Genomic DNA, 26,417 nt, shown 5'->3' with positions numbered 1-26,417 from the left:
TCTATTTGTCATTTTTACTTTTCTTCTAAGAAGTTCTCTTTAAGTCATTATCCCATATATTAATTGGGCTCTTGTTTATTTGAGGGTTTATTTGATCTGTAAATATGGGTTAGTTATGTAAACCCTTGTCTAATGCTTAGTTAGTAAAAATCTTCTTCCATTCTGTTCTCTTTCTATATACCCTGCTAACTTTTTCCTTTGCCATGAAGAAACTCTTCAGTATGATGCAACTCTATTCACCCAGAAAAAGTGATATTACACCATTCATAAGGAAATGGAAAGACTTGGAACAAACCTATATTAAGTGAAAAATGTCAGACTCAAAGCAATATAGGTTGCCCGATTTCCCTCATTTGTTGTATTAGAATGTGTCTCTAATTCTACAACTTAACACACTTGGATGGTAAAAGAGAAAACATTACATTTGGACATGAAAAATTACATGGGATTCTAAACATTTATACAGTGAGATCAAAGGAGGATGCCCTTTGGAGAGGATCACAAAGGATCAATAGCTATATGAATATTATCATATAAAATAATGTTCATCAAATTGATCTCCAAGAAATGATATTGAGAGTTTTTTTTATTATTTTGCTTTTTCCATCTGAATTCGGATGCTGTTATTTCGTTTTAATTTCTGCACCTTTGGTTTATATATAAGTTTGGAAAGGGCAAGGGAAACACAGAAATGGTGGGACAAAGTGTAAACAAATGTAGCAGTGCCACTCAATAGACACTATCTTGTAAATGAACTATACAACTTAGGGGGGAGGGGGGTTGAAAGTGAAAAACTGGGACAACATGTGGGAAGAGGTGACATTGTTGAAAAAGAAATGTGCTCATTATCTGACTTATGTAATTGGATCCCTTCTGTATATCATCTTTACAAACTAAAAATGGACCTCATTAACAGGCCAGATTAGTTATATTAATATTAGGTAAGATTGGCTTTAAATTAAAATTGGTATAAAGGTAAAAAGAGACTAAAAAGGACATTAAATGTTGATGAAGGAAACTCTCCATCTGAGGGATATAACAATGCTAGATATCAATGCCCTGAATCCTAGATCTCTCAAATTCATCAGACAAATACTACTTGCCCTAAAAATATGCATACATCCAAACACATTGTTGGTTGCTTGAACACATCATTCTTACCTGTGGACGGGCCATCCAGGTCAAAATCTAGCAAAAAATCAAAACCAAATACTTGTTTTGGCAAGCTATACCTAACAGCTCATGGAAAGTTCTCCAAAATAGATCATATCTTAGATCAGAAAGAAAATCTGTGAAAATTCAAAAATAAAAATGAAATTACTCCCTATATCCTGTTAGACGACAATGGGACCAAATTAGATCTCATCATCAAAAGGCGTCACAAAAAATTCTGAAACTCACAGAGACTGAGTAACACATTTCCAAATCATCAGTGAGTCACTGAAGACATATGGAGGGAAGTTCTAACGTTTATGGAATTCAGTGGAAGTGAACAGACAAAATACTACCTCCTATGGGACACAAGAACACAGGCAATACTCAGGAAAATTTATAGATTAGAGTATGTACATCAACAAATTAGAACAATCTTAAATCAGCACTAATAATGCACCACTAGGTCCTTGAAAAACAGGAACAAGCCAATTCAAAAACTGGTAGATAGAAATTATACAAATTAGATAAAGAAATAAATGAATCAGTCTCAAAAAACATACAATCATAATTGACTTTTATATACCAGTAGCTCAAAAATTCGCCCAATGAATGTAAATGTAGCTATTTTCAGAGATAGACTCAACCAGCTCAAACCAGTGAACAAAACATACTTGTAAGATTCTAAGAAACGATATTTTGTTTGCCTTTTTAAAATAAATTTACCCTGTTATTAAGTTGATTTATAGAGGTATTACAATTACATGAGTCAAGTAATGTGTACATTTCCTTTTATGAAATGTCTTCAGTTCCCTCATATTTTCCCATTCCCTCACTTCTTTCCCCACCCATGTGTTAAATAGTTCACTTTCATCAATGTTCAAGGAACTTCACTGCTTCATTTTTCCCCCTTTCCCTAAAGCTTTGTGCCCACCCCCACCTTCCTGAAGACATAGAATGAATATACCATGCATGAGGTAAAGAAGACAGAATCATCACAAACTATAAATAACAACAACATACAGTAAACAAAAAACGGACTCTTCTGTTTCCATACCTCATAATTTGTTTCAGGATGTTTATCATGTTATATAAATGTAATTGTTTTTATAATAAAGTCAATTAAGAGATTAAAGTGTGATAAAATTATAATTTTCTTTATATTTAGTAATGCTTTTATTTTACATTAATGTTGTAAGTAACACAATTCAAATCCTAGTGAAATTTGAAGGTTCAGGTATAAAGTTAAACACTCAGAAGATCTAACAGTTCCATTTTGGCAACCAAACTGAAAAACAGGCATGTTTTATCCTCAGAAATGTCATTATTTCATATGCAAAAAGTAATTTTACCTACATTTTCTCTTATATGATAACATATTTTCTGCTAATCAGAGAGATACAAAAAGATTTTTAATTATGATATGAAAAATGCATAGACATGAGTGAATGAAATCAGGGAGTAGATGGCTCAGAGCGGGGTGGTTCTGTTAAATATTCTCATTATTTTGAATGATCTGGTGTTTCTATATGTGTGGAATTATTAATGTATTTTATGTCTGGACAAGAAAGTTTGATTAATAGATCATTGTCTGATCCCCAATGTCTGGAACTTAACCTGAGTCAGAGTGGTAAGTATGTGTGTGTGTGTGTGAGAGACAGAGAGAGAGAGAGAGTGTGGGTGTGTGTATGTGTGTGGGTGTGGGTGTCTGTCTGTCTGCCTGCAAGTCTGGATTTAGAAGGAAATATCTTATTTCCCTGAGGGTATATACTTAATTCTATTAGGTATACTCCATTAGTGACAGCAAATAAAGTTAATTAAATTTTTGTGCCATATATTTATGATTGCATGAACAAACTAAAAATTATGTTTGGGGTATGAGTTTTGTAAAAGGTCAGCTGAAAGTATAAACATTTGGAATCTTGAGAAAGATATCAATGACAATCATTTCAGTGTAGATAAATTTTGACAACACTTGCAGTGATAGATAATCTGATATCAAAATTCAATATTTATTGATTTCCATAGCTACACTATTCTATGAATTTGTAGGAAAACAAGTAAAATTATGGAATCATAAAAGTAATGTGATTATTTATTGCAAACTGTTTTACAGTTAGGCCCTGATTGTAAGCGCTAGGATCAACAGAAAAAAAAACACAATATACAACATGGAGTTAGATAATTTATAATGAAGCACATTTTAATATACTCCACATTGTTAGAAAGACTAGAACTTTGGGTTAGTTTGATACCATACCATAATAAGTGATATTGTCCACTTATTAAGCAGAAAGGCTTACTCAGATGTACAAGATTGAATGTTTCGGTGTATGTTCAGCTGGTTTTATTGCTTTGGGGGCCAGTGACAAGACAATGTCAAGGAGGGGAGTATGTCAAAGAGAAATGTTTTTTACCTAGAATGATTAAAAGATAGAAGAAGAAAGAAGATGAGAGTCTATTTGCTCATGAGTTTCACTCTGAATAACTTAATCTACAGAAGAACTATTCAGGTATGCTCCACAGTCTGGGAGGAATTGGAATGTCATTTTTCTTTAACACATAGGTCTTTCTGGGGTATTCTAAATTCAAATGGCAACATCTTCATCAATGATAATAACTTGTCTAGGAGTGGAAGCCAATAGATATTTCTGTAAATTCTAATCAGATCTCAGCAGACTAAATATTTTAGGGAATTCCTATTAAAAATTTTTCTTTCAGACTGACTGGGTCTTCATAATGTGTATCTGTGTGTTTATATGTGTGTGTTTGAATATACTAATAAAACAATGTGGCAGATAAAAGTATTAGTATGGCCTTTTGTTTTTCTTCTCATACTATGAAAGCCTTTCACAATTCCCAATCAAATCCCATCCAAGATTCAAACATTAATGCTGTCCCAAAATTTCTTTATGCTAACCTAAGTACATCCATCTCATTTCAGATGGCCATGGTATAGGAAAATTTTAAGTCTTCCAATTACGTTGTCACCAAGGAAACAACGTACAATATTTCTTTTAAAAATACTTAGTATGTAGAACATGTTAGCCAGAAAATTGAAGGAGTATACATTATAGAACTAAATTTAAATATTAATCACCTAAATGGATATTCTTTATCCCCAACTCAGAGCCTTTTTAAACTACATAATTGCTCACCTCATCTCAGTCCTTGCTGTAAACAAACCAGATGTGGTGAACAAATTAACATGTACACCATTGTTACATGCTGCTGTTCTAAAACATGGAAGTGAAAGACCATTTAATGCCTGTGAAGAGCTGATTCTAGGGATTATGGAAAGTGATTACTTTGCACCATAAATAGAAAAATCCACAGATGTTTCAAGTTGTGTTTTGTTGTTAGCATTTGTAAGATATATTTTGGAAAGCACAATGAATGAAAGCAGGCTATTTTGTAAAACTTTGCTGGCTGACACATTTACTGAAATGTTTCAAATGAGAAAACAGACAATAGGGTGGGTAAGATCTGGTATGCAGCTTTAAATACAGACAAGCAAAACAAATAATGGGAATTTTTTTTTTCCTTAACAAATGCTTTCTGGTTATATTGTGCTATACACTATAATGATGAAATAATCATTTCTTTGGAAAAGTAAGGAGAAAACACTGTCACCTGTTGAATTTCTTTTTAAAGCGAATGTTAAATGTCAAGGTCAAAGAAATTTAAATGCCTTAATAAAATATTATCAAGTATTACTTTCATTTTTGATAAAAAGTTAAAACAAACTGACAGACTGTTCGTCCATTAAGATTTATAAGTTTCCTGCTATATATTTCCTATTGTTCCTCTTTTTTGGTGGGTGATATATATATATATATATATTTTTTTTTGGAATGGCAACCTGCTCTTAACCATTACCCACAAAATTTTTGCTGTCATAGAATCAGAGAGTTTTTTTGTTGTTGTTGTTTTGTTTTGTTTATTTGGTCATTCATGGGGCTTGAACTCTGGGCCTCGGCACTGGTCCTACACTCTTCAGCTCAAGGTGAGTGCTCTACCACTTGAGCCAAAGTGCCAATTCTGGTTTTCTAGTGGCTTATTGGAGATAAGAGTCTCACCGACTTTTCTGCCTGGGCTGTCTTTGAACTGAGGTCCTCATATCTCTGCCTCCTGAGTAGCTAGGATTACAAGCATGAGCCACCAGTGCTCAGAGAGTTTTATTTTATTAAATTAAGACAATAGTAGGCTCATTTTATGCCAACACAAAATATAAACACCAATGACATTTTTCCCTAAAAAAAAACACATAAAAAAATCATGAGATTCGGGGGAAGATGGCAGAGGAGAAGCTGAAGGCTAAACAAGCTCTCCCATAGAAAGCATTTAAGTATTCCAGTGAACAGTCTTCGGCTACAGAGACACGCCAAGTATTTCATATCAATACAGAGAGTTTGGACAGAGAAGGAAAATCCAAGCAAGGAAACAAATCTGGACACATGCAGCTAGCCATGGCTGCAGTGGCAGAGTTGGTAGCAGAGACAATCTTGGCAGCCATAACTACAGAGGGAATAGCGGACAAAGGCACCAGATGTGGCTGGCAAGTGGATTCTACCCAACACAAGCAAGAACTAATAAGGAGCAGATATCTTCATCCTGCAGATCACAGACCAGAAACTGCCCAGGAACAATACTCTACCATGAGTAGAACCCTCATCTCCTCATTCCTTCTCAGGGAGCAGAGGAGGGAAGGCTGCATGTTCCCTACCACTGGAGATCTCTGTCTTTGATACTAACGAAGGCCAGGCTGAGCAACTAGCTCCAACACAGGCCTTGGAAGAAAACAAAAGAGTCATTTAGCAGGTCACAGGAACCTTACCTGACCTCCCAGGTTCAGCTCCACCCATGGGAAAGTCAACTAGCCCAGACAGAGAAAAATCTGCCCCCTGAGGAGTGACTTTCATCACTGGGTAAACAGAGCCAGAGGCTGCCCCTCCCTACAGCAGCCTAGACAACAATAAAACTCAGTAAACATAAACCCTGAGAATGGCTCCAAGCTGGGCTCTCTGAGAGTCTCAGGAGCTAGCCCAACAAGGAAAAGCTACTGATTGCTGAAAGGCCTCAACTCTACCCATAACCTAGTCTTATCACAGCGTCTCCAATCTGGAGGAAACTCCCATCTCCCTCGTTTGGGATACTCAAAGCAAATCTACCTCCCACTGAACTAGCCTGGGAGGAGGATCACAAAACAATGGGTTAGGCAAAGCATTTTTCTGCCTGTTCAAACAAACTGACTTAAGAAAACAGTCAAGCCACAGGAAAACCAAACACCACAAGCAGACCAGAGACTCCACCAAGAGACTGGTAATGGACACGGGAGATACACAATCGTACCATTGCCCCCATCCCCCCACCAAAAAAAAAAAATCAAAGAACTCTTTTTTTTAATTTAATTTTATTTTTTATAGTGAGAATACAGTACAGAGGAGTTACAATTACATGGGCAAGATAATGAGTATATTTCTTATCAAGCATTGTTGCCTACTTGTTTCCCCTTCCCATCCCTTCCCATACTTCTCCCCTCCCTTCACCTATCCTCCCCTACCCCCCACCAAAGGTGTTAAGTTCGTTTTTCGACATAATGAATTGTACATCTCATTGTTGCAATGAAAGAACTCTTATTTGAACCTTTTTAAAAATTTTTTAATTTTTAAAATTGTTTTCTATTAATTTTATTTTCCTCCCATAATTTTTATTTTAGGTGTATACGTGTGAGTGTGTGTGTGTGTGTGTGTGTGTGTGTGTGTGTGTGTGTGTGCATGTGTGTGTGTGTGTGTGTGTGTGTTTATCTCTTCTGAACTTTTGGTCTTTTTAAGTATTCTTTTCATTTTTTTCTGATTCGGTACAGGATGATAGATAAGCATCTAGCTTTAGTTTTCTATGAGTGATTAACCAGTTTTGCCAGCATTTTACTGAAGAGGCTGTCTTTCTTCCATTCTATTTTTTAGCTCCTTTATCAAAGATTAGGTGCCTATTGGTCTGTAGGCTCATTTCTGGGTTTTCAATTCTATTCCATTGGTCCTGAGTTCTGTTCTTGTGCCAGTGCCAAGCTGTTTTGTTTGCTAATGCTTTGTAGTAGAGTTTGAAATTTGGTATTGATATTACTCCAGCACTGTTTTTTCTGTTAAGGATTGTTTATGCTATTCATTGCCTTTTATCCTTCCATATGACTTTTTGGATTGCCTCTTCTATTTCCTTGAAGAATGAGATTGAAATATTGATTGGTATTTCATTGAATTTGTAGATAGCCTTGGGAAGTTTTGCCATTTTCACGATGTTAATTCTTCCAATCCAGGATCAAGAGAGTTTTTTCACTTTCTAAGTTCTGTTTTGATTTCCTTTTTCAGGTTTTTAAAGTTTTCATCATGGAGATCCTTTACTTCTTTGGTTAAGTTAATTCATTGCTATTCTATTTTTTGTGGGGTTATTAAGAATGGAGTTGCTTTTCTGATTTCAGCCACTCTTTTCTCATTGTTGGCGTACAGAAAAGCCATTGATTTTTGAGGGTTAATTTTATACCCTGATACATTGCCTTAGTTTTGAATCAGCATGAGTAATTTGGGAGTGGAGTCCATGGGATTCTTTAAATACAAGATCATGTCATCTGCAAAGAGAGAGAGTTTTACTTCATCTTCCACTGTTTGGATCCCTTTTATGTTTTCATCTTTTCTTATTGCTGTAGCTAGGCATGCTAAAAGTAAATTGAAGAGAAGTAGAGAGAGTGGACGCCCTTGTCTCGTTTCTGAGTTATGAGGAAATGTCTTTACTTTTTGACAATTTAGCATAATTCTGGCTGCAGGTTTGTCATATACAGCCTTTATTTTATTGAGGAATATTCCCTGGATTCCTAGTTTATGCAGAAACTTCATCATAAAATGGTGTTAATTAATTGATTTGCGTATATTGAACCAGCTTTGCTTCCCTGAACTGAATCTTGTTTGATCATGGTATGTAATTTTTTGGATGAATTGTTGAATTGTTTGGCGAAAATTTTGTTGAGAAGTTTGGCATCAATGTTCATCAAAGTAATGGATGTGTAATTCTCTTTCTTTGATGAGTTCCTACCTGGTTTTGGCATGAGGGTTATGATGGCTTCATAGAACTAGTTTGGTAGTGAACTTTCTCTTTCAGTTTCATTGAAGAGTTGGAGGAGTATTGGTATGAGCTCTGCTTTGAAAACCTTGTAGAATTCTGCTGTAAATCAATGTGGTTCTGGGCTTTTCTAAGAACAGAGGTCTCTTACTGCTTTTTCTATTTCAATGCTTGATATGGGCCTGTTAAGATGGTTTAACTCATCTGCTCCTTTTCAGTTGTTGCTGGTGTTGAGTAGAATCTGCTCACCCACTGTGTCTGGTGCCTTTGTCCTGGACCCCCTCTGTTGTATGTATGGCAGAGTGACTATGGCCGCCACCAAAGCTGCCTCAGCCATGGCTACAGCAACTGCTCAGATCTGTCTCCTTCCCTGGATTTTCCCTCTCTAGCCAAACTCTGTACTGTGATGGCACACAGTGTGATACTCTAGCCTAGTACTGTTCGCTGGAACACTAAAACTGCTTTCTGTGAGAGAGATTGTTTAGCCTCCAGGTTCTCCTCCACCATTCTCCTCCACTTCTCATAAACATTTTCTTATTACAAGATTATTCTAGATTAGTTATATTATGATTGATAATGACCAAGATTGACAGAAAGGTGAAGGAAAATTGTCTACACTTCCATGAGGTTCTGACTTGTGTTTCAAATGTTATAAAAGCTCTCCATGAGAAATCTAGCAGCTGCATTTCTATATAGTCTTTGCTTGCTTACAATTTCTGATAATGTTTCAATTGAAGTACTTCTCCTTAGAGTCCCATACCATTCAATGATGTTGTATTATATCTTTGTTACATCTTGAAGATAGCTCTTGGTGATTAAATTTGTGCTTTTCAAATTAGCTCTCGCAATTCCATCCACAAAATGCAGACAAAAATTATCTGAAATAAATTTGTATCTGTTGATAGTGAATATATTTTATTTTCCACTATAACATAGAATATAGTAAAAATTTTCACAGAAATTACACTGCACTAGGTTGTGGGCAGATTCTAATGAAAAAAATATACTGTGTTTATGTAGAGAATTTGAGCATCCAAAATTTTAGTATGCCTGTGGTCCTAAAACTAATACTTTACTTATATTGAGTGAAAAATACAACTTGCTATATGTACAGTTTTCCTAGTATGTTTTTAATATATATTTTATTGTAAAGATACTGTACAGAAGGGTTACAGTTGCATAAGTAAGGTAATGAGTACATTTCTTATTGAGCATTGTTACCACCTCCTTTGTATTCCCCTACTATTCCTTACCTTCACACATCCACAACACCTCCGTCCACCTCCCTCTAATAGTATCTTGCAAATCTCATTGTTACAATGGGACAACCTGTATCCTTTCCTTGTGTCTTAAATGAAGAAATGTTGGCTTGTTTCATGCTGATTCTACTTGTGTAGACACACTTAAAAACAATTTCCAAGTCCAAAATCACATAAATGAAATGCACATCATCTTTTGTCAGTTGATATAATTGTGTTCTACACATTTATTGACAGGTTACAAATTATTCTTAAATTTTAATACATAAAAAAACTTTCTTTTTTCCTTATTTTAGTGGCTAGGACATCAGCACGACCTCAGTCAGCATTTCTCACTTTAGACTTTTCATATGGGTTAGTTAAATTTTGACCTGTGCTCCCGTCTTCTGGGGAGTCACTCATCTACTTAGGAATTGATGCTGGCTGTTGGAAAAGAGCCCAAGGAAGGATGCCATTTAAAGCCTTATAACTTTATTCTTAATAATCCTACTACTTTGGCTGTTGAGAGTGTCTACAAGAGCAAGCATTCCATGGGGAGCAGGGAGACACCATATGACCTATACTTATTTAGATTTCCGAATTACTTGCTATCACTTCTACTGCATTTTTTCAAGTCGAATCTCTCTAAACCGACCAGTTGTAAGAGATAAGAAGAGTGGTAAAAGAACTCTTAGAGACAAATATATCTTCAACACATTTGTTACCAAACATTCTGTCAAAGGCATATTCAACAACTAGTGAAACTTTTGTTGGCTATATCTATGTGTCTTTCTCCATTTGTGCATGTGTACATGTGTGTACATATGTATGTATTTGTGTGTATAGTAACATTCATGTGTACATGTATGGGCCTATATATGCATATATGCATATGTAAATAAATATACATATATAAATATATGTGCATATAAATATATATCAGGTGTTCAGTGATTTAATCTACAGTTCCCAGCACATTGTGCTTATCACAAAGTGTACATCATAAACTACTCTTAAGGATCTGTGCTATATGAGGGATATCCTTTGTACTTACTTCCCCCATTACCTTGTTTTTCATCCCTGTGAACAACTTCAGCCTACTTTCCATAGGATAGCTTTGTTTTTGTTACTTACTGATAATAAAAGTAAAAGGTTGCTTGTAAAGAAAAAGAACTTTTAGGTCCCAAGCTAAAAGTATCTTATCAGTCTCAATGATTCATATGAGATAAAATTTATAATAGTACTTAAAGTGAAAAGGAATTCCTAGATCTGTTGTTTTGCCATTTAGAGTGGCAAAGAATAATTTCACGTCACTGTTATAACTCTTAAAGAATGCAAGGGTAAGGGATGGTCCCTATCCCCACAAAACCAGTGGATCCTGATGGATAATAGTAGACCAGCAGAAAATCTAAGTAGCAGGCATAGAGCATGAAAGAGAAAGAGCAGAAATGAGAGAGTGCAAGAGAGGGAAAAATATCATAATACTTAAAGTGCGTAACAGATAAACGAGTTGTATGAGAATATTCATACTGCTATATTGAGACTCTACATGTACATTTGAAGGTAGTTGATGTATGATAACTCATCAACATAAAATATAAAGTGATTTTGATAAAAAATAAAAATGACTCAGAAGAAATTATAAATGCAAAAACAGTCTTCACAGAAGCAAACTCTCAGAAATATTTCTTGACTTTGAAAAGGATAAATTGGCTGCAGTTAGTATAAATTTAGAAGTATGACAATTCACAAAAATATAAAAATATGTTTACATATTTCATTATATAACCCAAAGGAGAAAGCAAATATTGTTCACATGATTTTTTAAATCACAGTTTCTCAGGTGCTGGGAAGGTGGCTCAGTGGTAGAGTGCTTGACTTGCATGAATGAGGTCCTGAATTTCATTCCTTAGCATGACATAAGCAGAAAAAATGAAAGTGGTGCTGTGGCTCAAGTGGTAACACTAGCCGTGAGCTGAAGAACTGAGGGACAGTACCCAAGACCCAGAGTTCAAGCCCCACAACCAACAAAAACAAAGCAAAAAAAACAAAAACAAAACAAAACACAGTTTCTCAATTTTGTGGCCTCAATTCTGTAATACCACTACTTCAGCCTAGGGTTAAGATTTTAGGTGTGGACATTTATCAACACTACTGATTCAGACTCTACTTGATAAAAATTTTAATCAATATTTTGTTTTTAGTTTTGCTCTTTGTAAATTCACATGCACCTATGAAAAATGGTGTGGCCATCCCAATAATATTCTCAAAGTACCTCTTAGTGACGACTCACAAAATGTTTTATTATATTACAAGGAAAAAATGCTATGAAGAAAAAAATAATTAAATATTAATGATTACTAAAATAAAAAACAAAATAATTACCAGGGTTTTCAGTATTTGAAGTGTACATAGTAGATTTTACTATTTTCTCATATTCCTGTACATGTAAAACTGGATAAAGCTATGAGTAGCCTTTAAATTTACCCACTAAGATTACTATTTATAGTTCATCTCATCATTTATATGTGGCTTATATAATTATTTGTTCATCATTAACATACAACGTAAGGGAGCCCTAAAGATTTAACAGAAACTGTGTACTTTAAATCTTAACTCTTCACTCTGCTTCTTTAAACAGTCTTTGCAACTTCTCATTAGTAAAGTTTCTATAAACTCTGAAATGTACATACTTACTAGTACATGCTACTAGAAATATTATATACTTTATCAAAAAATTTTATGACCTGCTAAACTGTCTTAATTTTATCATATATAAGCAAATCCCAAAAATAAACATATTTAAATCATTAAAACTTTTAACAAACCTTAACATTTGCTGCAATGATCACTATGACAGGTGCCTTGTGTAGAATAATTGAATTCCTCTTCTACACATCTCATGAACAACAAATACCTGGAATTATTTTGTTTTTGCCATGTCAATCTTGACTTTACTCTTAAATGTGTGCTTATGTAAGGAATAAATGGTTCAAAATTTCACAATTCTTTTGAACTTACTTTTTGTTGAATTGTCTAGTTTAAGAAAATCAATTACACTTTATATATACAATAATGTTCTGTGCTCAATTTGGCTGCACATACACTAAAATTGGAACATACAGAGAAGATTAACATGGTCCCTGCAAAAGGATGACACGCAAATTAGTGAATCGTTCCATACTTTTACAACAACAGATGCTGGAAGGGATGTGGCCAGAAGGGAAGCCTACTGCATTCTTGGTGGGAGTGTAAACTTGTTCATCCACTTTGGAAAGCAGTTTGCAGGTTCCTCAAAAGAATCCACATAGAGCTCCCATATTACACAGCAATCCCACTTTTGGGCATTCCCCTAAATGATCAGAAACAAGTCCATACTAAAACTACCACCACAACAATGTTTATTGTAGCATTATTTGCCATAGCTAAGATATGAAACCAACTCCGATGCCCCTCAGTAGAAGAATGATCAAGAAAACATTCTGTGTGTGTGTGTGTGTGTGTGTGTGTGTGTGTGTGTCAGAATGTACACTTACACAACCACTTTGGAAATCAGTCTGGTGAGTCCTCAGAAAGTTAAATATTGACCTTCCTTATGGCCCATTCATACCACTTCTAGGCATCTATTCTGAACAACAGGTACTAATATTCAAGGACACATGCACCTCCATGCTTATTGCAGCACTGTTCACAATAGCCAGGATATGAAAAAAAAACCATATGTACCACCAGAGATGAGTAGATCCAAAAAGTGTGGTAACTATACACAATGGGATATTTTCCATCCATTCGAAAGGACAAAATAATGGCATTATTAAGGAAATCAATCAAGCTACAGGAAATCATGTTGAGCGAGGTAAGCCAAAAGCAAAGAGACGAACGGCATATGGTCTCCATGATAAGTGGATGTTAAATCCAAAATGTAAGGTGATATGAAAAAATTAACAACACTTAAGAAACCAAGAACTTCCACTCATCTGGTCGAATCACTACTAAATAATCCCATTTTGCTGATCATATGTGCACACTGAAGGAAAACCAGAGGACGACACAAGACTAGAGAGAATCAGGGAAAAACATACAATAGTGGGATCCATCAGCTGCACTGGACATTGACCAAAATAAACTAAGCAACTCCATGTCACTGAAGGGAGGGAGGGAACAAGTGGGAAAGAGGGAATAGCTGACGCTATACAAAACAAAAAATATACATATTTCAAAACAAAAGAAGTATATATATATGAAATAACTCTATTGCAAAGCTCATAGAACTCATAAATGTTGTAGACTATGATAGACAATTTGCTCCATCAAAGTTAGAATGTGTTTGTGACTTTAACTAAGCATCACTATCCCACAATATTGTGAAATTTGGGAACTTATGTAACCATGTAATCACAATAAAAACATTTGAAAAAATGATGTAGGTGGAAAACTAAGTTGCTCTAAAAAACAAAAAAGGAAAATGTTCTGTGTGTATATGTGTGTACAAACACACACTCACATATATACTATACATATATATACATATATATGTCTATATATTAATTCTATGCCTCCATCAGAAAGAATGACATCGCCCAATTTGTTAGGAAATGGAAAGTCTTGGAAAAAATTATATTAACTGATGTAAGCCAAGTCCAAAGAAACATAGGTCCCATGGTATCCCTTATTTGCAATAACTAGTATATGTCTGGGATAAGCAGAAATGTTGAGAAGCTTTGTGTGTATGACTAAATAAGTTGATGTTAAGCTAAGTGACCCCCAAGATAGAGACACAATTTTTTTCTTTCTGGCTGTTGTTTCTCACATATTTATAATGTACAACGTGATTTTTTTTGTTTCTTATACGTTCCTCCCCAACAGTATAACCCTCGTTTTCACTTTATTTGATGTTGGTGCACCTGCATCTTGTATATACACTTCTCTAATTTGGGGAAAGAAAGGGACAAAACAACATGCTTACATGGGAATACAGTTTGACCCATTGTATAACAATTGATGCACAAGACATTATTTTGAAAAACGAACTTTACAATTTAGGCTGGGGACATTGGGTGGGGCTTGCGGGTGTGAGGAGTATACTTGTGGAGGTGGAAGGGAAGGAATGGTGGGGGAAAAACAAAGGAGGAGGTAGCAAAGCTTGACAGGAAATGTACTTATTACTTTGCTCATGTTACTGTAACCCCTTTGTACAGTATTTTTACAAAAAAAGTATAAAAATGTTTTGAGATGGAAGAGTTTATTTTGCCTATTTTACCCATATATTATCATTAACAAAGAAATTAATGCAAAACACTGATATGAAGATATTTTGAAAAAGTGAGTGTGTGTGAATTCCTGCATGTTAGCATGCTCAGAGTTTGAAATCAGGGCCTCAAGATCTCGCTACGTCTTGCTCTCTAGATTGGTGAGCTACTATATAAGCTACATCTCCATTCCTGGCACTTTGCTAGTTCATTAAAATTTTTGAAAATAATCTCATGAATTTATTTTGCCCTGATTGGCTTCCAAATGTTATCCACAGATGTTAGCCTCTTGAGTAGGTATCTCGAGTAGTTAGGATTACAGGTGTGACAAACCAGCACAAGGCTTTCAGAATAATTTTAAAAGTAGAAGAAAATTTATTTCACAGAGGCCTGTTTTATCATCTCCTAGTTTTAAAGCATTTTGGAGTGATTATATGTGAATTTTTTCATTCTTGAATTCTTAAAATACAGTAAGTGATGATATTTAAAAGATTTAGTACTTTGTAAAACCGATACTGGAACTATGGGACAGAAGAAATTTGCCTCTCTTTGGACCATAATTTATAAGCTTAGCTCTGTGCATAATAACCCAATGTCACAAACACAGTCCGTGTTGAAGACAAAATGTAACAGAAAACAATCACCATGGAAAATAATTGCTATGCTATTATTTCTTGGACAATATGAATATTGAATTGAGAGTACCAGAGAATGGAGAGAATTTATTTACCTTTTGTGTATTGCTGAAAGACTTTTGGAAATTTGACTCATTTCCTTCCTCACTGTGTGTCTTGGGCCATGCTCTTAGTGCCTTTAATTACAATTTTTCCAAACACTAAAATGGTAATAACATTAGCATTATAGCAAATATTATCTTAAGAATTAAGGGTCCTTAGGATGATGAACTCTTTTCTCATTCTTGTAGAGGCATTATCAGATGAGAGGAACTGTATTTTTGTTTGCTTACTTTCATTTATTCTTCAGTTTGAAATCTGAACTACTTAAAACCGAAAGAAACCAAAATTAGACAGGCAGGCTTTGGAAAGAGCAATCAATGTAAAATAAAAGAAATACATATAGCTATGTAAAAGGCCTAACTAAATTGTTATATAGTTTCAAGCATAAACAGAAAATGATTTAAGCAATATCAAGTTATTGAAAATGTTAGGAGTTGCTTAATTTTTTCCTTTTTACTACCTTGAATTAATTATTTTTGTATAGAGAGATTAAAAATGAGATTAACAAGATACTTGATTAAAAATGGACAAAAGTTTGAATAGACATGTTTTCCATAAACCCCTCTATATCACCAGTGGGTTTACACAGTTGTGTTTAATATAACTTCTGTGCTGGCTTAATGCATTGTGAGCAGAAGTCATTAGAGAAATGTAATTCAAAATTACTATGATACTACTTTATAACTATTATAACTCTTATCAAAAAAGATCAAAGGAACCAGGTGTGGTGGTAAAGGTTTGTAATTCCAAGCATTTAGGAGGTTGGATTTCAGTCTTAAGCCAGTCTGGGGTACTGAAGATAGTAAAAATTTGCCCTTTATTACCTTTTAAATAAAAGGTAATAATGTTGGTGAGAGTGTGAGGAAAAGGAAATTTTCTACACTCTTGGTCAAAATACAGGTTAGTATTCTCCTTGTAGAAAGTAGTATGAAGTTTTTTAAAGAAATCATAGTTGAAATACCATCTGACCCACCAATCATGTGATTATTTCTCTCCGGGTAACTCGTAATATATCTGTAGTTCATTGTTATTCACATTATTCACAACAACAGCCAAGATATAAATCGAAGTTCAGTGTTCAACTACACTAATAAAGCAACTCTGGTACATGCACAAATATCTTTTTCTGTTTCATCCTTAAAAAAACAAGAGACTTCTCCCATTAGCCACAACTTACGATGACCTGAAAGATGGACTCGAAATGAAGAAAAATGTTATGTTCTGATCTTTGTAAACACACACACACACACACACACACACAATCCTCAAACATTAAGACAGAATTTTTTTTTAAAAAGTAAAGCAAAGTGGAACTTCTGGGGCATTTAGTTCAAAATGCATAAGATACTAGATATACATTATGACCAGGTATAGAGTTGTAGTGTACAACATGAGGATACAGGGGACAACATTGGCCTTACATAGGAATGAAGCTAAGTAAGGAGGAGTTGTTCTTCCTAGTAGTGGTTACTCTTTTAGTTGTTCTTCCTTCAATAATGGATGAGATGAATGTAATTCTTTAAGTATACCTGCCTATTTTCAGAAATAATAACAAACAATATAGCAATAATGTTGCACACTCAACATAGAACAAAATGTCAAATTAAAATACATGAGATTATCCTTGATGTAAACTAATTAATACAAATAAGGGAAACCATGGGACCTATGTTTCTTTAAGTCTGGCTTACTTCACTTAATATGATTTTTTCAAAGATTTTCCATTTCCTTACAAATGAGGTGGTCACATTCTTTGTGATGCAAGCATATTTTTCCACGTTTGTTTATCTGTAAGTGTGTACGTGTGTATGTGTGTGTGTGTCATTTTTGGTAAGTATTACTGTGATACATAGTAGTATCTTTACTGTGGCCTTGTTTGTGATCACCTGGTTATATGCCTAGAAGTGGGATTACTGGGTAATAGGGGAGCGTTATTGTGTACATCAAGGATAATCTTATTAGATGAGCAGAATAGCTCAATAGCTATGTACATATGATCGTATAAGGTGATTCCAAGTTAAATGAACTCCAAGACATGTTCTTTGTTATTGTTGTTCTTAATGTACTATGTGATTTCTTTTTATCCTTTTGGGTTTTCCCCACCTATGATTAATCCCCTGTAGTCACTGTATTGGATTTTGATACCCTGGGTATTTTCAATATGTTGATCTGAACTAGGGAAGTGAAAGGAAAAAAAAAAACTAAATGGTGAGACAAAGGACAAAGGGGGAACCTATGCAACAGTAGTACTCAAAAGAAAATATTTTGTAAGTAAACTTGGGGAGGGCATTGGGAGTGAAGAGGGAGAAAAATAAGGGTAATTTAGAAAAGAAATAAATTAATTACCTTACTTATGTAACTATATCCTATCTGTATATTACCTTGACAATAAAATTTAAATAAAAATAAAATAAAATATATGAGAGCAGCAATACAGGAGATGGGAGTGGGGGAAATACTGTAGTATCATAGAGCAGAACAGCTGTGGAAAGCAGTAATTTTACATTAACATAGCAAGTAATAAACTAGCATACAGATTTTCAGCTTCATGTCAATCATTAAAAAGGGAAAACAAAATGCACAATCAGCATACCAATAGAGATAAAATAGAAAACTAAACAATTAAGATGAAGCGATGACTTGGACCAAGAATAACAAATGACACAATTAGGAAACAAATAACAAGCTGCTGGGCTGGGAAGGTGGCTCAGTGGTAGAGTGCTTGCCTTGCATGCCTGAGGCCCTGGGTTCGATTCCTCAACACCACATAAGCAAAAAGAAAAAAGCCAGAAGTAGTACTGTGTCTCAAGTGGTAGAGCACTAGCCTTGAGCTGAAATGATGAGGCACAGCACCCAGGCCCAGAGTTCAGGCCCCACGATCGGACCCAAAAAAAAAAAAAGTAACAAGCTGCTAAGTTTAAAAATGATCACCCTTAATTCTATTGACTTGCTTACATCACAATTTGTTAGAAGTATAATTCAAATCACAGTTTAATAGTATGTCATTTTAATAATAGTTTACTTATTATTGATTTCTTAATATTGAATGTTTAATATATAATTTTCATTTCAGCAGCTATAGAAAAGAAGAAAGTGAAAATAGTTTTAATAATATATTTAATGAATTGTAAAATTGAGAAGCATTAGAATTTAAACAAATAACATATCATTATTGCTTCATTTCTGTGAGTTAATGTAATAATTCAAAGTGTATTCTACACTTAGCACTCATCTTAACATCAAATAATAAATTATTGCACATGACTCTTGGTATTAGTTGGAAGGGTTCATCACTGTGGTAAAATTCACACCACATAGTACACGAGGGTATGACCCCTCTCATATAGCTTAAATTGAGGAAATTTGATTTTTACATGCATGTTAAATTCTTGTCTAGGTGACATCTATAAAATTATTTACAATTATATACATGAGGACTATTTCAGATAATACTTAAAAGTCAAATTCATTAATTAAATTTTTATTATTTCATACCAATTAAATATTTACAGAGAGACTGAATTTTTGAGTAGATGATGGTGTATGTGTGCCAGAATATACGTGTTAAGGCTTATTTTATATTCATGACATTGTTTCTAGAGTTGGATTTATTTGTCCATTACGGGTTAAGTGTATTATATTGGATCTATGAAAGTAAACTGAATGTTTATTCCATTAATCCTTTGTCTAATCCCTACATAAATTATCCATCTGTTTGAAGTAATGAAAATAACCACAGATAAAAGCAAGATAAATCAGTCTGTAGTAGACAAGTATTTACACCGTTATTTTGAAAGTTGGTCCTGTTTTACACTACAGAATATTCTTGGGAATATGTGCTCCAGGCTGGCCACAACTGAAGAATATTATGGTTTGATCTATCATAAGAGAAGGAAGGAAGGGGACGCTTCCTTCCAAAAGTCTGATCCCAGGAATGTGATCTGCTTTATGGTGCCTACTTGGAAATGAACATTTTTCACAGTCAACCTATCAAAAAAGCCATTTTGATAGACGACTTCTGTAAGTGGTTAAAAAGCATTATTGATGGCTTTGCAAGGATGCCTGATTGCCTCATTTTGAGAGAATTAACAGGAATTTAGTCAGTTGTTCTTTGTATCTTTAGGAGAAAAACCCATTGACTCTAGGCAAGGGGAACACGGGGCCCAGAGAAACTACTGTCTTGAATAGTAATCCTTGACATCTAAAACAACACTCACACACACACACACACACACACACACACACACACACACACACACACACACACACACTCCATTAAGCACAGCCAGGCAGGGTTGCTATCACAGCCTAGATGAAATCAGGCAAAAAACAGAAGCTGAGAGTCATTTAGCTGATAACTAATATATTTTTTATGAGGTAGACTCAAATGAGACTCCAAAGAGAGGATCAGAAAGACTGATCAGAGAGACTAAAATTGGTCACACAAAGATTGGAAAGTATAATTCCTTGTAGAACAAATAAATCATAGAAAGCTTGTGTATGTAAGAACAAGACAAAAGACCAAATTCCAGAAATGCACATTTTCTTAGAAGTCAGCTTAATCAATTATCAGTGCAAATCTTTGAATTCTTAAATATTTGACCACATGTGGGAGAGGTTGAAAAGAAAGAAAATTTCATCACTCTATTAGGAAGTCCAATATCACATTAGGAAGTAATCAAGCACAGATTTGTAATAAAAAGAGAAAACAATTATTCCAAATGAGGGTTTCATTTCTTTTGAAGTAAAAGTTCTTAAATTAGCTGCTAGCAATTATCATACAATTGATCCAGTCCCCCAGATGAGTTGATAATTGACTGCAGTATTCCCACATGAAGGAAAAGAGAAAATTTACAAATGTCTGATGAAATGAGGTGAAGATGAAGTGTTCTAATAGTAATATCTGAGGTTTAGACACTGGTGAAGAGGTGGATTTTCTTTTCTAAAAAGCCCCCATTTTTACCTGGTGCAGTTGCTCACAGCTGTAATCCTAGCTACTTAGGAAACTGAGATCTGAGGACTTCGGTTCAAAGCCAGCGTGGACAAGAAGACCCTGAGACTCTTATTTCCATTTAACCACCAGAAAACCAGAAGTGGCACTGTCGCTCAAGGTGGTAGAGCACTCAGCTTGAGTTGAAGAGTTCAGGGACAGTGCCCAAGCCCAGACTTCAAGCCCCTCAAACAACAACAACCAAAAATCTCCCCTTTATGGACTACCTTCATCTCTTCCTAAGATTCAACAAAGGAGCCATTTATCACCCATTACATTTAAGTCCTAATCTAGCTACTGCAAATAGATTGATTTGGTATCTTATATAAAACGGTTCATATTTGCGGAAACAAATACCAGGAGTGGTAACTTTTTTCCAATCCTTGAACTCTGGGCCTGAGCCCTGAACATGGTTATGCTGGTAGCTTTCATGTGAGCTTGTTTGTTATTTATTGGATTACTGCCTATGAGGGGAATTACTGGGTCTTAAGGGAGATCTATATTTACTCTTTTCAGTAAACTCCGTACTGCATTCCACAGTGGTTGAACATGTTTAATTTCCCACCAACAGTGTAATGGAGTTCCCAATTGGCTACATCCATGCCAGCATTTGCTATTGTTAGTTTTCTTAGTAATGGCCATTCTAACGGACAAGGTAGAATCTGTCTTGTTTACTTATAGATTTGTATGCATCTTCTAGCTACAACAAACGAATGAATCCATGAAACCTATATTGCTCTGATTCTGCATTCCTTTCTCTTTTCTCTTAATATAATTTTCCCAAACCTTTCATTTTTCTTACCACTGGTGAAAAGTAATCTTTCTGATGGGTGAATATAATTCCATTTTGTGAATGTGTGTGTGTGTGTGTGTGTGTGTGTGTGTGTGTGTGTAAGATGACTATAGGCCAATGAATTCATTTCTAAGCATGCTGTTTCATCTGTAATTTTGTAATTCCATATTATAGTTGCATTGCTTTCTCTTCTACAGTGAAGAATATTGTTGGGATTTTGATGAGTATTGCATTGCCAATTGTTTAGGGGAAGTATTGCAGTTTTCAAAATGTTAATTCTTCCAACCAGAAATACTGAACGACTTTCTATTTCCTTGAATCTCCTTCAATTTCCCTTTTTATATTTTTTAAGTTTTCACATACAGGTCCTTCACAATTTTAGTTCAAGAATAATTCCGGGACCCCGTTTCGCGGGTTTGAAACCCGGGCCTCCCCGCCCCTCCCGAAACGCTGCAGGTACTAAACAGACAAGAACCTTGAAACAAGATGCTTCAAAAAGGAAAGCAGAAGTAGAAGCAGCTGTGAAAAAGAAGATTGAATTTGAGAGAAAAGCTCTACGTATTGTTGAACAACTTTTAGAGGAGAATATTACTGAAGAGTTCCTAAAGGAGTGTGGGAAGTTTATCACTCCTGCTCACTACAGCGATATTGTGGATGAACGATCTATCATCAAACTCTGTGGTTACCCTTTGTGTCAGAAGAAATTGGGAACTGTACCAAAACAGAAATATAAAATTTCTACCAAAACCAATAAAGTCTATGATATTACTGAAAGAAAGCTAGGATTACAAGCGTGAGCCACCAGCACCTGGCAAGATGAGCAGACTTCCAAAGATGGATACTGGTTATGTGTGAACATAATGTCCCTTAACTACGTTCTGAATGGGGAATAAGATGAGCTTTAGGAGATTGAGCACCAAGTCTTTTTGCAGCAATTTTTGTTACAAAGCATCTAAGATTTTTGAAGCACAGATTTCTAATACTCCAGTATGGGTTCGAGAAGAAGAGAGGCATCCTGACTTTCAGCTGCTACAGGAAGGACAAAGTGGCCATTCAGGAGAAGAAGTGCAGTTCTGCAGTAAAACCATCAAAACATCAGATATTGACAACACTTGTCATTTTGAAACGCAATATGAGTCTAGTTCTTCTAGCATTTACAGTGATAGTAACAGTGATAATGAACAAGACTTTGTTTCCTCCATTCTACCAGGAAGCAGACCAAATGCAAAGGGTCCAAGGCCACAGCTGCACAAGAAAAGCATAATGAAAAAGAAAGCTGGTCAGAAAGCTAGCTCAGAGTGCAAAGATATAGAGCAAGCAGTTGTAGATGTTGCTGCACAGTTAGGTAATTGTAGCTTAGATGATCAGGAGAAAGCTGCCCATGAACTTCCTCCTTCACAGAAGGTAAATGCTCCAATTTCTTCAAATAGTCCTTCGCATGAGAAATTAAATGCTTCAGCAGATTCTGAAGGCAAATACAGTATGTCAGAAATAACACTTGTGGGCCTAAGTAAGAAAAGTGCTGAACATTTTAAGAGAAAATTTACAAAATCAAGCCAAGTTTCTAGGTCAGACTGCAGTTCAGCACAGGTGTGCCCTGAAGTCATGAAGACAAACTTACTTAAAGTTCTGAAAGAGACTTTGATTGAATGGAAGACAGAAGAAACTTTGAGGTTTTTGTATGGCCAGAATTATACTTCTGTGTGCTTAGAACCCTCTTCAACCTCTCTCGTTAATGAAGAACTAGATGAAGATGACATAAATTCCAATCCAGGTTGTCATTCCCCATCTCAGAACAGCCTCGATCAGTCGTTACCTTTTAGATGCTCAGATACAGCCAGCAAACCAGTGCCAAGTTATGAGGACTTGAAAAAAGAAACTGAAACCCTGAATATGAGGATCAGGGAGTTTTATAAGGGACGATATGTTTTAAATGAAGAAACTTCCCAATCACAAGACTCAGGAGAGCCTGATCCCACCTTTCCGCTGGTAGATTCAAGTTCCCAGAACCAGATAAGAAAGCGCATCGTCCTTGAAAAACTGAGTAAAGTATTGCCTGGACTTTTAGGTCCTCTTCAGATTACAGTAGGAGATGTTCACACTGAACTTAAAAATCTTGTCCGCACATTCAGACTAACAAATAGAAATATTATCCATAAACCTTTGGAGTGGACTTTAATTGCTGTCGTGTTGCTGTCATTATAATCTCACAGCTTTCTGGCGTGTAAGGAGTGTTGCCTGCCATCTGGGTTCTCTGGCTTTGGAAATCAGTGGGACCTCTCGGGACTGCCTTAGAAATGCTGCTACAGAACAATTTGAGGAACTGGCTCCAGGACATCTGTGAGGGATCACTTCATGCAGGTGCTTGATGTACTCGTCATATATATCACCCAGAATTATTCAAGCAATAATTCAGACTTGCTGTGATTTAGTGTTACAGAGGGGTGTATGATGGAAACACCCCTGTGTTTCAGTGTGAATGCAGTGAGTGAAGCAATAGGGACCAGAGTAAGGGAAGCCATTTAAAATCCAAAGTTCACTACTATTGTTACACTACATGAAATGGTTATCATCAGTTGTTCAGTTTTCCTTGCTCAATAAACCAAAACTTTCCTATAGGTTTCTCTGTTGACAGACATAATTAAGCCTCAGAAATTACCTATCTGTCCCAAGTTTATACCTTAGTTTGTACAGCTTTAAATTTCTTTGCTTATAATATATACTTAATCACACGTAGATTTTTATGCCTATCATCCCAGCTACCAGGGAGGTATAACTAGAAGTTTCAGGCCTTGGAGAAAAGCAGGACTCAAATACAAAAATAAATAGGGCTGGGGTCTAATTCAAAGGGTAGAATACCTGCCTGTAAGGCCATGAGTTCAAACTCCAGTACTTCCCAAAAAATAAAATCAGTTATCACACTTAAAACTTTGAAACTGGTTCTTACTACTGTATATCATAAATCCTGTTAACCACATGTTGTTTGCTAGCTCAGAAATAACAAATGGAGGGTGCTTGTCCTAACCTGACTTGTGTTCCCTCTTTTTGATGTGGAACATATGTGGAGCAGTCAGCTAGGTAAAGGTCTTATCAATAAGATGCTGTTTGACACTTGGCTTTTTGCTTTTGTTGCCATGCCACTTACCATATGGTAAAGAATAAAAGCCTCTTGTCTTTTCAGGATTGAGGTTTGAACCAGTGAGAAGTTTCCTCTTGCTTGTGATTTGTACATTGCAGACTTTTATGATGTGTTTTCAAATTCTCTAGCATATAGATTGCTTTAAAATCATCCTTATTAAAGTGTTACTTTTAGCGGTATTTTCTGCAGAAACATGTTAAATATCAACTCTGGAGTATTACTGTTTTTTAGTTAAGTAGAAGTTATTTGAGCCTGTAGTTTTCTTTGATACTCAGTTTCAGGATTGAAATAAAGACTTTCAGTCCCTTTCAAAAAAAAAAAAAAAAAAAATAAAAAAAAAATAAAAAAAAAAAAAAAAAAAAAAAGAATAATTCCTAGTTTTGTTGTTGTTGTTTTGTTTTGTTTAGATTTGATTTGATTTTGAGGCTAGTACATATGAGGTTGTTTTTGGATTTCAGCGTGGATCTTCCCATTTTTGGTAACAGAAAAATTACTGATTCTTGTAGTTTTTATATCCTGCGACAGTGCTGAAGGTTAGCATCACCTTTACTAACTTTAGGGAGGAATCTACAGGGTCCTTTAAATATAGGGTCATTTCATCTGTAAAAAGGGATAGTTTTACTTCTACCCTATTTTGATCTGCTTTATGTTTTTCTCTTGTCTATTGCTCTTGCAAGAAAGTCCACTACAATATTGAAGAGTAGTAGAGAGTGGACATCCTTTTCTCATTCCTCATGTTAATGTCTTCATGCTTCCACCCTTAGGTAAATGCTAATTATCTCTGTCATATACATACTCAGTTTAATATTGAGGAATGTTCCATGCATTCCTAGGTTCTTAGACCTTTCAATCATAATGGGGTATTAGAGCTTGTTAAAAGCTATTTCTACATCTCTATTGACTATCATGTGTTTCTTGTCCAGGTTCTGCTGATGGTTTGTATTATGTTTATTGACAAGAATATTGAATCAAATCGTATCCAAGATGAATCCTATTTGATCATACCATATGATTTTTTGTTAGTTGCTGAAATTGATTAGTGAGAATTTTATTAAGAAGTTCTGCATTAATGCTTATCAAAGAGTTTGGTTCATAGTTCTCTTTCTGTGGTGAGTCCCTATGTGATTTGAGGAGGAGTCTAATTCTAGCTTCTTAGAATGTGTTTGATAATGTGTCTCTCATAGATACTAGATGGACGCATCTTGGTTTTTGATACTACTATCTAATCTATGTCTTCTATTTGGAAATTTAAGTCCATTGATATTGAGAGTTCAGACAGAAATATCTGATAAGTTCTGTTATGTTATACACCTGTTGTTAGGAGCTGTGCCTCATCTACTCTTAACATATTTACCTTGTTCTCTGGTACGGAGCATTTTATATAACCAGTTCCTCTTCTTCTTGATCTCCTCTATGTAGGATATATTTGATTATATTTTATCCTGATAATTTGATGGAAATACGTTGTTTCAAGTTTTCTTTGTCATGAAATATGTTTATATATCCTTTAAATGTAAAGGAGAGTTTGGCTTGGGACTGTATTCATGATGCTAGTTGTTTATCTTTAATGTTTATCATATATAATGCCAGGCTTTCCTTTTTACCATATCAGCTAAAAAATCTGTATTTATTCTGACTGTATATCCTTTACAAATAATCATTCTTTTCTCTATGGCATCTTTAAGAATCCTTTCCTCGATTTTTAATAATCCTCTAATGGATTATGATGTCATGGTGGATTGTTCAGTTCTAGAATTCTGTTTGGTTTCTACAGGCTTCTCTTCTCTGAATGAGCCTATCTCATGTTTGGCATGTTCTCTGCTAGAATTCTGCAATATGCTTCCCATCCATTTAGTTTCTTGCTCTTCTCCTTCTTGATACATATCTCCCCGAAATATGATCTTCTAACTGAGTCTTGAAATTCTGGCAAGATCATTTCTTATTTCTTGGATTTGTTCTAAATGATTATTTCCTCTTTCCTATTATATCTATTCTGTCTTTGACCCTGA

The 26,417-nt window shown here is 35.1% G+C and overlaps 1 protein-coding gene and 1 non-coding gene across 2 annotated transcripts in view; both read left to right on the top strand.

Moving 5' to 3' along the window:
• The window catches only part of LOC122106400 (putative RNA polymerase II subunit B1 CTD phosphatase RPAP2), a 126,855-nt gene extending 102,206 nt beyond the window's left edge, over window positions 1–24,649 (top strand). Inside the window, exons 2-3 of the mRNA XM_042677769.1 lie at window positions 21,635–22,062; window positions 22,184–24,649. Coding sequence (XP_042533703.1) covers window positions 21,635–22,062; window positions 22,184–23,474 — 1,719 coding nt within the window. The 3' untranslated portion in view covers window positions 23,475–24,649. The remainder of the gene's footprint in view (window positions 1–21,634; window positions 22,063–22,183) is intronic.
• On the top strand, window positions 12,583–12,688 carry LOC122106405. Its single transcript, XR_006147171.1, has one exon. It is a non-coding gene; the product is annotated as a U6 spliceosomal RNA (small nuclear RNA).
• Window positions 24,650–26,417: the final 1,768 nt, after the last annotated feature.

Source organism: Dipodomys spectabilis, unplaced genomic scaffold (assembly GCF_019054845.1).
Source record: "Dipodomys spectabilis isolate Male_0828 unplaced genomic scaffold, ASM1905484v1 ptg000040l, whole genome shotgun sequence".
NCBI classification, from domain to species: domain Eukaryota; kingdom Metazoa; phylum Chordata; class Mammalia; order Rodentia; family Heteromyidae; genus Dipodomys; species Dipodomys spectabilis.
This window is presented reverse-complemented; position numbering and strand designations above follow the sequence as displayed.